This window comes from Beta vulgaris, chromosome 1, assembly GCF_026745355.1.
Source record: "Beta vulgaris subsp. vulgaris cultivar EL10 chromosome 1, EL10.2, whole genome shotgun sequence".
Taxonomy (NCBI): domain Eukaryota; kingdom Viridiplantae; phylum Streptophyta; class Magnoliopsida; order Caryophyllales; family Amaranthaceae; genus Beta; species Beta vulgaris.
Window position 1 is genome coordinate 39,924,502 of NC_079202.1, and position 11,082 is coordinate 39,935,583.

General features: G+C 36.2%; 1 protein-coding gene across 2 annotated transcripts; it reads left to right on the forward strand.

Moving 5' to 3' along the window:
- The first annotated feature begins 5,490 nt into the window (after window positions 1–5,490).
- On the forward strand, window positions 5,491–10,751 carry LOC104895251 (putative UDP-glucuronate:xylan alpha-glucuronosyltransferase 3). 2 transcript variants are annotated; one of them, XM_010681712.4, is made up of 5 exons: window positions 5,491–5,631; window positions 5,753–5,920; window positions 7,664–7,873; window positions 8,148–8,785; window positions 9,483–10,751. In XM_010681712.4, the coding sequence occupies exons 2-5, from the start codon at window positions 5,856–5,858 to the stop codon at window positions 10,514–10,516; spliced, it is 1,947 nt and encodes a 648-aa protein (XP_010680014.2). In that variant the 5' UTR covers window positions 5,491–5,631; window positions 5,753–5,855; the 3' UTR covers window positions 10,517–10,751. The 2 variants fall into 2 exon arrangements, with proteins under 2 accessions (XP_010680014.2, XP_048499655.1); XM_048643698.2 differs by having other exon boundaries at window positions 5,510–5,920.
- Window positions 10,752–11,082: the final 331 nt, after the last annotated feature.

An 11,082-nucleotide genomic window follows, 5' to 3' on the forward strand; every position in this document is an offset into this window, starting at 1 on the left:
TCTTCATCCTCCACAACATAATTGCTAATTTTTGGCAAGCATGACACGCCACATGCAATGCAACATTTCATCAATCATCACCCAAGTCGGTCCAACAACATTACAAAAATGCTACGCGACAAAACCAGATTCTAAACCCCCAAATAAATAACGAAACTAATATAACCTTTAAAATAAATATCTAACAACTTAAAATAAATATATATAAATATATCACAACATATAAATATATATACACATTTTCATAACATGTTCCAAAATAATTCAAATGATAATTTATGTATTTTTATGAAAAGGAAAATATCATTTTAAAATAAACAAACACCAAAAATAAAGGGTTAAAATTACGGGGTGTTACATAGCTTGCAACAAAATTTGAATTCGTGACCTCTTGCTATTATACATGACACAATTATCATCTCAACTAACTTTTAATCATGCTTTAAGTGTTCACATTATTATATTTGTACCTTTTAAATGTTGAGTTTTACTTAATATATTTTAGTGGGAATGGAAAAAAATGTATATCAAGTTCGAAAACATAATACTAACCCGGGGCAACGTCCGGGCCCAAATACTAGTTATTTGTACTTTCGTTACTAAATCATGAATAACTTATAAATGAACTATTTACCTTAATTGACAACCATTTATCTTTATATGGCCTTTTTCTCTCTATTTCTCCATAACTCTATTATCTCTTTTTGGGCCATAAATGGTGTTTAATGGTGGTCAATTAGGACAAATGAATCAAGTTGAGATTCATTACACTTGTGGAAAAATGAAGAAGGGCTGCGTTGAAAAAGGCCTGTAGGGCTGCGCTTTTTGACAGCAGCCCTTTCAATAGCAGCCCTTCACTTTTTAAGTAGGGCTGCGCTAGACAAGCGCAACCCTTCACAAGGAAGGGTTGCGCTTTTTAGGTAAAAGAGCAGCCCTTCAAGCTTAGAAGGGTTGCGCTTCTTAGGTAAAAGCGCAGCCCTTCTAAGCTATAAGGGCTGCACTTTTACCTAAAAAGCGCAACCCTTACTACCAAAAAAAAAAAAAATTTCGACATTTTTTTACTATATCTCACACTTTCTGAATTTTAACATTTGCATTCAACCTTAAAGTAAACCATCCAAATCCAGAAGAGAAGAAATTACAAAAGAGAAGAAATTATAGATTTACAATGCAACTAAACCCAAATATACAGAAGAGAAGAAATTATAGATCTACAATGCAACTAAACCCAAAACAAAAAAAAGAACGAAACGAAAAGGAACAAAAACTAATATATAGAATAGAAGAAATTATAGATCTGAAAATACAAGAACATTAATCAAAACAAAGATTAAGAAATTATAGATCTGAAAATACAAGAACTACCTCCAAACATTAACCTAATAATGTTTAAATACATAAAACAAAACCCTAATACATAATTAAGGAAAAAAAATTCGAAAATAATTAAAATGCCTATTTGGAGCCTTAAACAAACTCGGATGGCTTAAAAAGCCTAAACATCACAGCATAGCAGTGAGTTTGACTCGTTGGGCCGTTCCGCTTCCGAAAAGGTATCACAATAGGCAATCGGACTCCGTCGGCATGATTAGTGCAAATCATTTCAAGCTTTTTGTCGCAACTTTTTTGGGAGTTTTTGAGAGAGAAGAGAGGATGAGAGAGAAGGAGGAAAGGGAGGAGGGACGTGAGAGAAGGAGGAAAAGGGAGGAGGGACGTGAGAGAGGAGAGAGAATGAGGGATAATATATTTGACGAAGCCCGCTTAATATTTGATGCCCGCGAGTTTTTTATTTCAAATTTTTTTAAGAAGGGAAAGCGCAGCCTTACATAACAGAAGGGCTGCGCTTTTTTAAAAAGCGCAGCCCTTCACTTAGTAGGGTTGCGCTTTTGGAAAAAGCCCAACCCTTCCTACGCAACCCTTCCTTTTTTTCCCCTAGTGTTAGGGTTACGTAACGGAATATTAATTAGGGATCATTGACTTAAAAAATTACAATATTAGTTACTAAAGGCATATGACGAATTCATAGGAAAGTGGGGGTATATAGTGAATTCGGAAAGATTGGAGGGTATTTGGTGAACAAATAATTATTGGGGTTATGTTGTTAAAAAATCGTAGAAATAATAACAAAATAATATTATTACGATATTTTTCAAGAAGGATCTAATGGTATAATTTTTATAATTTCTTTTTGTATATTATAAGAGATATTTGTAGTCAAAACAAACTTTCATAAAGCGTGAATGCATTATATTTTGAAAAAAATAGAGTATTTGCCAAAATACGAGTTCATTCATCATACACCTGGGTGTACCATATGCATGGTACATCCAAGACCAATTTTTGCTCATTTAGAACTATTTTTTTAGTACATTTTCTCATTTGGATGATTTTAAATGAGCAAGGAGCAAAAAATATCCTTGGACTCTTGGTGTACCATGCTGACAATACACCAAAGTGTATAATAAAACATGTACCAAAATACATGCCAACTAAAAGTCTAGTGAGTTTTTTCTTTAAAAAAAACAATCTAGTGTGATTGCAATTGTAATCCCCCATAATTTTATGAATTTTATAAATATATTTTAAAGTATATTTGTATATATTTTAGTTTTTAATAATTAATTTCTTAAAGTGCTGACTATTTTTAAAGTCAAAGGATTATTTAATATTTTAAATAATCAAATATTTTATTGAATCATACTTTGGAAGTTATTTTATATTTTAATTAGTTGAGTTGAACTACAAAGATTTTAATATTGGGTAGAAGAGCCCAAACCTCCATAACTTTTATATGATCACCTTTCATTGAAATAACCCATTAAGCCCAATTCTCTTTTTGACCACTAATGGAAGAACCTATAAATACTCCCCACATGAACAAATTTGCCACATTACACAAACACCCTATTTTCTCGCACACCTTTGGGATCATTCACCCCTCTTACGAGTAGCGTCCATCTCAAATCTATACTCAGCCAAATATGGCTAAGTACTAGAAGGCACCCACTCGGACAGTTTGGGGCTCACTATCCCCTCATCCGAGTAGCGTCCCTCAAAAAACTATACTTAGCCAAATATGACCAAGTACTAGAAGGTACCCACTTGAACAACTTGGGGCTCATTGGTTCCTCATCCGAGTAGCGTCCCTCTCAAATTTATGCTCAGCCAAATATAGCCAAGTATTGGACGGTACCTCACTCGGATAGCTTGGAGCCTATTCGCCCTCTATCCGAGTAGTGTCCTGGTCGATCCGATTTGGTTATCCAACCAGCTCTCCTCCACGAAGTCACTCAGACTATGGAGAAGTCACTCGGACTCCTGCATAGCCATTCGGACTCCAGGGGAGTCACTCGGACTGCAGGAGAGCCGCTCGAACTCCGAGGAAAGCCATTCGGATTGAAGTGTTTCCTCCCATAGGGGTGACCTAGTCGGCCTCTACTTCTCAAGCTCAAAGCAACCCGGTCAGCATCCAACCCTTGGAGTATTACTCGGATCATGGTATCCGCTCCTCATGATGAGGGACCTGGTCGACATCCTTATTTCAGCGATTAGAAGCAACCCGATCGGCGATATCATTCCGCTACGAATGGGCATTATCCTGTCGGACCATCCTAAACCCCCATTCCCAGGGTGGGGCTAACTGTTTGGGCCCAATTGGCCAACAACCCTATTAGGACACAAAAAAAGGCTTCTTAACAGGTGGCAGCAGTAGGTCCCATCCCAGTTGACCTAATCAAAGGTTTGCATTGGGATCTACTAAATGGCCAAAAGAGACAAAGGATAAAAAGACAACATAACCATTAAACCCAAGAAAGCCCATTCAACCAAAAGCTCCCTATCTAGGGATCCCTAACCCTATAAATACCTCCAACTTCATCAATGAAAAGGTATTGAATTCTCACCTAAGAAATTAAAGCATCTTTCTCTATAGTTTTTCTCTCTACCTCGACCATCAACTGACTTGAGTGTCCTAGAGGCGATCCCGAAACAAACCTTGGGGTAGTCTAATGTCGTTTTGTAGGATTCCGGTGTACGGACTACCCGCTCAGGTCAACACTCTTGGGGATCACTCCTACTCAGCATACTTTAGCATCCTTAATTTCTAGACTGAAACTGAATGAGTTTGTTCTTAAAAGGTTATTCTTGAATTATTATTAAAGTGTTTGAAAATAGTTTATTCTTAAAGAGATATTCTTGTATTATTAGTGATGCAGTTTTCAAAACTAAAAATGTTGCGAACTAACAAATGTGTTACTTATCTAGTATATTGCGTATTTCCTTTTTTCTATTTGGCTTTGTGCTGTTTATCTTTTTGGTAAGCTGTTTTGCAGATGAATTTTGGATGTGCATGGGAGCATACTAGGAAGGGGTTCTTCACCTAGATTAGGGTGTTTTATTTATTTTGAGTATTGAGACAATATTTACTTTTATTAATTAAAAGTATTATCATTTTTGGTTAAAGTCTTCCGCTGCAAGTTATTTTGATAGTTAGTAGTTGCTTGCCGAAAGTGTGCTAGTCACGTGGCGGTAATACTCCTAAATTACTCAAATATTATTTACTAAATTATTTATTTAAAAGCGAGTAATTTGGGGGTGTTACAGTTGCCAACTAGACTATCATATTGGTGTTTCTCTTCAAAGAAAAATTATTCGGTTTTTCCCCATAGAAAAACTATTTTATTTGGTTATCAGACATAAAACCCTAAGCTATATAAGATAATACTAAAATGTTAAAAAAACCAAATCCGGTTCATTTTGCAGTGGAGAATCATAATTGAAAGTAGAATTGGGCCCTATTCTCTTGGACTTATTTTCAATTCAGTTAATTTCAGTTCAGTTCCATTAAGTTAGTTTCCTCTCACAGTTTTCATTCAGTTTAGTTCAGTTTTGTCCAAAAGAACAGGGACTTCGTGTATTATTCAGGTCATGTCAAGTTCAAGTCTACATAATTCGAGTCAGGTCACATTTGGATCCGTTCAATTTGAATCTCAAATCAACTCCAAGTAGCCATTTTCAAATTTAATCTTAGTCATTTAGGTCATGTCAGTTTTGCCAGATCAACTTTTATAGCATGTACGACGCAAGCTTTTGAGGTAGATTTTAGTGTTTTGACTCAGTCAAAACACTAACTTAGAAAAATTAGAGTATGATATTAGGTAATGGTATGAGTAGCTTTTAATGATAGAATTAGTTTTTAGTAATGTTTGTCCAAAGCTACATATGGAGTAATGTATTGTGGTGTATAAATTTTATATTAAAGTTTTTTTTTGAAATTTTGACTAGTTAATTACAAATTACTTTGATAGCTTCTTTATCGAATATCAATATTTTATACCGCTACTTTAACAACTAATAACTAACCGTTAACAGCTAAAAGCCACACACATCATACTAATCAAAACTACCAACACAACTAACAAGTTAACAACTACGATTATGACTATAAGATAGTAAGATACACAACAGTCTACAACTATCGTGGCCGAACACACCCTTAACCAAACATTTTAATACTATCATTTCAGGCTTTCAGCACTCAGCAGACTCGGTCTTTGGCCGTCAAAATTAAAAAATTTACTGACAGCTTCCCGGCATAATATTTCTCTGCTGCTTCCTACTACTTCCCAACAAGTAAGATCCATTCCCCCCCTCTTGAATTCCGAGCTGCTAACTTTTCTTCTTTTGTCTCCAAATCTTCTGTTAGCAGGTTTTTGTTATTCCCGATTTTTGATACTATAGTCTTCTGTTGCAGAATTTTTGTCTTTTAATTGATCAGATGTAAGCTTTCTTTTGCTGGGATTTTTTTTTAAAAATATTTTTTATAAAAACAAAGAAAACCTCAAGAAACTCAGACAATGAGAGGGTCAATTGGTTCATCTCCAAAAGCTGTGGAAACTCGTCATCGTCTTTCTGCTTCACTGTTAGTCTTTCTTTCTTTTCTTTTTTTCACTTTGATTTTGGGTGTTGTTTAATTTTGTCGGTAGATTATTGTTTAATTTTACTACGTTGAAATGTGGTATTTTTGGTGTGTTATTTTGATGGGTATACATTGAAATGTGGCACATTTTAATGGGTAATATACATTTTCATCATAAAATGACATGTTAGTCAATTTGTGTTTTCTGATGTAAATATTGACCCATTTGGGTTTCGATGAATTTTCAGGGATTCCAAAGTTTTATGTAAGATTAACTTGACATCTCTTAGTTTGTAGAGTTATAATTAAAGAAATTAGAGATAGATGTATATGTAGTGAAGTTTCGAGATTGTGACTAGAATGTCTATGGTTGGATTGTAAGTTTAAAAAGGGAGAGATGAGAATGGGGATTGTCATTGCATTTTGTTGGGTAAGGGTGAGTGAGATTCCGGATTGTCGCTTTATAATGGAAAGACGGATTAATTATGAAGTTTGTGAGGAACGCTGCTTGGCCATGAGATAGGTGAAGGTGGAGAAGTTAGGGAGGTTCGTTATGGACATTGACTTCTCTTCTACTTAAAATGAGTTCAACTATCGCCAGCGTGGGAGAAAAAGTTCCTAAGAAAGCATCTCAAGCTCCGCTAAGGGTAGCTTTAGATGATAGAAATGAAGCATGGTTAGAGATTGGATGCATTGAATTTACACATCTTTTACTAGCTAAAGATGTTGCTGATCAGGATTTGTTTACTGGTATGACAAGAGTTTTAAGTTAATGCTACTTTTGCTGCACAATCATGCAAGCTATACTGTTTCCTTTTTTTTGAAATTAAGGAATACCATAGATTTAAGTAGCTGCTACAACTAGGAGTAATACTCCTCGGCCCTCGCCCTACTGATTGTTCCATCCACAATACCAAAGTTCTTGTCCTGAATTTAAAACTCTATACAACACAGGGGAGGGGAATTCATAAAATACACAATATTAAAGTCTAGCTTTTACAAAAGCCATTTATGCAAGCTCTACTGTGAACCAAGCCATTTATGCAAGCTATACTCCTCACCCTACTGATTGTTCCATCCACAATACCAAAGTTCTTGTCCTGAATTTAAAACTCCATATAACACAGGGGAGGGGAATTCATAAAATACACAATATTAAAGTCTAGCTTTTACAAAAGCCATTTACGCAAGCTATACTGTGAACCAAGCAAAACAGGCCTTTGTTTTTTATGAAAAAAGTAGCATTTTAAGTTGTCGTTACACTTGTGTGTTTATATATCTGTGTGACTGTGTGTGGGTATTTGTGGAAAAGCTGCTCTAGTGATATATATGATGGAGCTTCGACTTAACTGCATTTTCAGCTTCAAAACTCTGTGGTGTATGAGCTAATGTACTTCTGATCATGTCGGCATTAAGTTTACAATGTAGAATAGTTGCTCTCTCTATTAGGAACCAACCAGCATTGTTATGTTTTATACAACTTGTTGATATTTATATATGAAAAACTGGATGACATTTTAGATCTCACTATTATTCTTCTTCGAGTGCACTTGCAAACAGCTTGATTGTTTTATTTCTTGTTATTCACTTCAAAAGCTAAGTTAGAACCCATCTATAAGTTGTATTGTATGTTTGTATGGGGTTCGAGCAGTGTTCGTGAATAGGCTTTATCCAGGGGAAAGAATATTCTTGTGACCAATTAAATTTGCTTGCTAATGTTCGTCTCATTCTCTGGTTTCCTTTCAGTGAAGAATCAAGCAAAAGGAGGTCTCTGAGACATAGAGATAACAGAGATGTAGAGAAGGCATCGAGTTCTGTCTGTCATGATAGAAGTTTTAACTTCAAGTACTCCCCGTTAAAGTTCATGCTGATTGTCATTATGATGGGGACTTTTGGGACTTTGCTTTACTCTCCATCCTTCCAGCATATAGAGAATTTATCAAATTCCAGTTCTCAGTTGAGTTCCAAATTTTACAGTTATTCTTCAAGCTGTTCCTATAGTTGCAGTTATTACTTACTACAATCACAAATATTAGCTTGATAGTCGTAGTTGATTCAAAGCTTGGTTTTTCCTGCTCCTTATAACACTATCAGGATCCAGAATCAATAACCACTTCTTTTAAAGTCTTTGTTTGCATCCACACCCTTTGTATGTTCATTTTCTGAATTTTCAAGTAATGACTACCATTAGTTCACTGGATTTCCTCAATGTAAGTTTTACTAATTGCAGGATGAGTATTGTAGAAAGATGGAGAGGGGATAGTTATGTTGTGGACAAGCACTATGTATCTGATCTAGCCATTGATTGGAATCACGTCTCAGAAGTCATGAAAACTCTGACTGATAAGAATGACTACAAGACTATCGGCTTATTAAATTTCAAAGAAAGTGAAGTTGATAGTTGGCAGGAAATGTTACCTTCTCCTGAGCATATCATTTTACATCTGGACCATGTTCCTAAAAGTTTAGTTTGGGAAACGCTATATCCTGAGTGGATTGACGAGGAAGAAGACTTTGAGATACCTGGTTGTCCTTCTCTTCCCAGCATTCAGGCTCCCAGAAATGCACGGATGGATCTTATTGCTGTAAAGTTGCCTTGCAAGAAGCTTGGCAAGTGGTGGAGAGATGTTGCCCGGCTACACTTGCAACTTGCAGCAGCAAGACTTGCTGCCTCTGCTAAGGGGTCGTATGATGTGCATGTACTGTTCATCACCGAGTGCTTTCCTGTCCCGAATCTCTTCACCTGTAAGGAACTTCTTTTACGTGCAGGAAATGCATGGTTGTACAAGCCGAATCTCAATACTCTAAGAGAAAAGGTTCAGCTTCCTGTTGGATCATGCGAACTCGTGCTCCCTCTCAATCCGAAAGGTAATTTTTTCTGTTCTTTCTATGTGTTATTCTGCTGGTGCAGGTCTATATTCGGTGTTTTTAAAGATGACAAAAATAGTAATTCAATTTTACTTAAGCTGAGCTGAAGTGTTTCATGTTTCAGCTCTGAATTTGTATGTAACTGTATATCAAACTATGTAGTAGTATGTTTGTGATTATAGTTTTTCCGTCTTAATACAAAAAAACCTCTTAATGAAGATCGGGCAAGGAGAGATCAAGAATGCTATGTTTTTCCCTGATCCAAGGGGAGTAAAAGTCTATATCATACACCCGTACTGTACAAAGGGGAAGGGCTTGGAAAGAGAGCTGAAGGAGGTGAAGAGTGTTCGAGAAAGCTGTCTAAGCTTTTCACCTGATGATTGCCAATTTGCCATGGCCTAATTTAGAGTGTTTCTGTGCCTTCTGTACCCTTAATTAAAGGTGGAACTTAGCTTCAATTCCCTTCATATTAGTATGATTGGCTTTCCAGCTTTCTTCATTTAGGAAATAGCAGTAATGCACTTCTTTCCCCCCTTTCACCTTCTACATGCTATGTCGTCATCTAGCTATGTTTTTGCATCTATGCTCTGCATTCTAAGTCCTCTCATTAACCTCATTGTAAGCTTGTTTTAGTGTTCTATGTGCTGCATGATATTTGGTTGATCGAATGAAGTTCTAACTGGAACTTTTAAAGCAGCCCAATTATCTTCTGGAACTGCACTTCGGGAAGCATATGCTACAATCCTGCACTCAGCACATGTATATGTATGTGGAGCCATTGCAGCAGCACAAAGCATTCGAATGTCAGGTTCAACTCGTGATCTAGTCATACTTGTAGATGAAACAATCAGTGAGTATCACCGAGGTGGCCTGGAGGCTGCAGGTTGGAAAATTCATACCATTCAAAGAATCAGAAACCCTAAAGCTGAACCAGAAGCTTATAACGAGTGGAACTACAGTAAATTCCGTCTTTGGCAGCTTACGGATTACGATAAGATCATTTTCATAGATGCAGACCTTCTTATACTCCGAAATCTTGACTTCCTCTTTGGCTTGCCAGAGATTTCTGCCACAGGGAACAATGCTACTCTTTTTAACTCTGGAGTTATGGTGATCGAGCCATCTAATTGCACATTCCAATTACTAATGGACCACATTAATGAGATTGAATCCTATAATGGTGGGGACCAAGGCTATTTGAATGAGATCTTCACATGGTGGCATCGAATTCCCAAGAGAATGAATTTCTTGAAGCATTATTGGGAGGGTGATGAGCCTGAAAAGAAAGAGATGAAAACACGGTTATTTGGAGCAGACCCTCCAATTCTTTATGTCCTCCACTACCTGGGCTTGAAACCATGGCTATGCTTTCGCGATTATGATTGCAACTGGAATAATGAACTTTTGCACGAGTTTGCCAGTGATATTGCACATAGAACTTGGTGGAAGGTGCATGATGCAATGCCTGAAAACTTGCATAAATATTGTTTGCTAAGGTCTAAGCAGAAAGCATCTTTGGAATGGGATCGAAGACAGGCCGAGAAAGGAAATTATACTGACGGCCACTGGAAGATAAAAATTAAGGATCCAAGATTGGAGACATGCTTTGAGAATTTCTGCTTCTGGGAAAGCATGTTGTGGCATTGGGGTGAGAAGAACTGGACCGACAACGCGACCACTTCATCTTCACCACCAACAGGGATTAATACAGCATCTCTTCCTTCTTTGTAGGTTCAGACTTCAGGGTATAATTATATCCATCTCCGAAATATAGTGACTCAGAGGTATAGCACACAAATATGACCTACTTTTTCTTGTGAAAATTTTATAGCGAATATATTAAAATTCTTATCCTGGCAAGAAATATATTTTTTGTGCAAATCACTTGCTTGAGCATACTGATTGCTGAATCATGCCGTTTAATTACTAGTTACTTGAGCAAAGAACATCACCCTATTACCTCTTATATGTTCTCACTGTTTACGAGGTACTACTGCTGTACTGAAAGCTTGCAATGCTCTTGACTACACACAACCAAGTTCTGAACATTTATTCCTTAGTTTACTTTTAGAGTTTTAGTAATACCATATTGATTTTTACCCTATATACATAACCCACTTTGATCTTGTTTTCACCAAATAGAAATATGAATGTTATCATGTAAAGCATAATTGCATTCTTCTTGAAGTATATTTTCAAAAATCATTTTTTTAGTTTTCACTAATAAATAGTTAAAGATATTAGTGAGGAATCTAGTGTATTGATAAATGTAAAAGTCAAATATAGTAAATTAAATA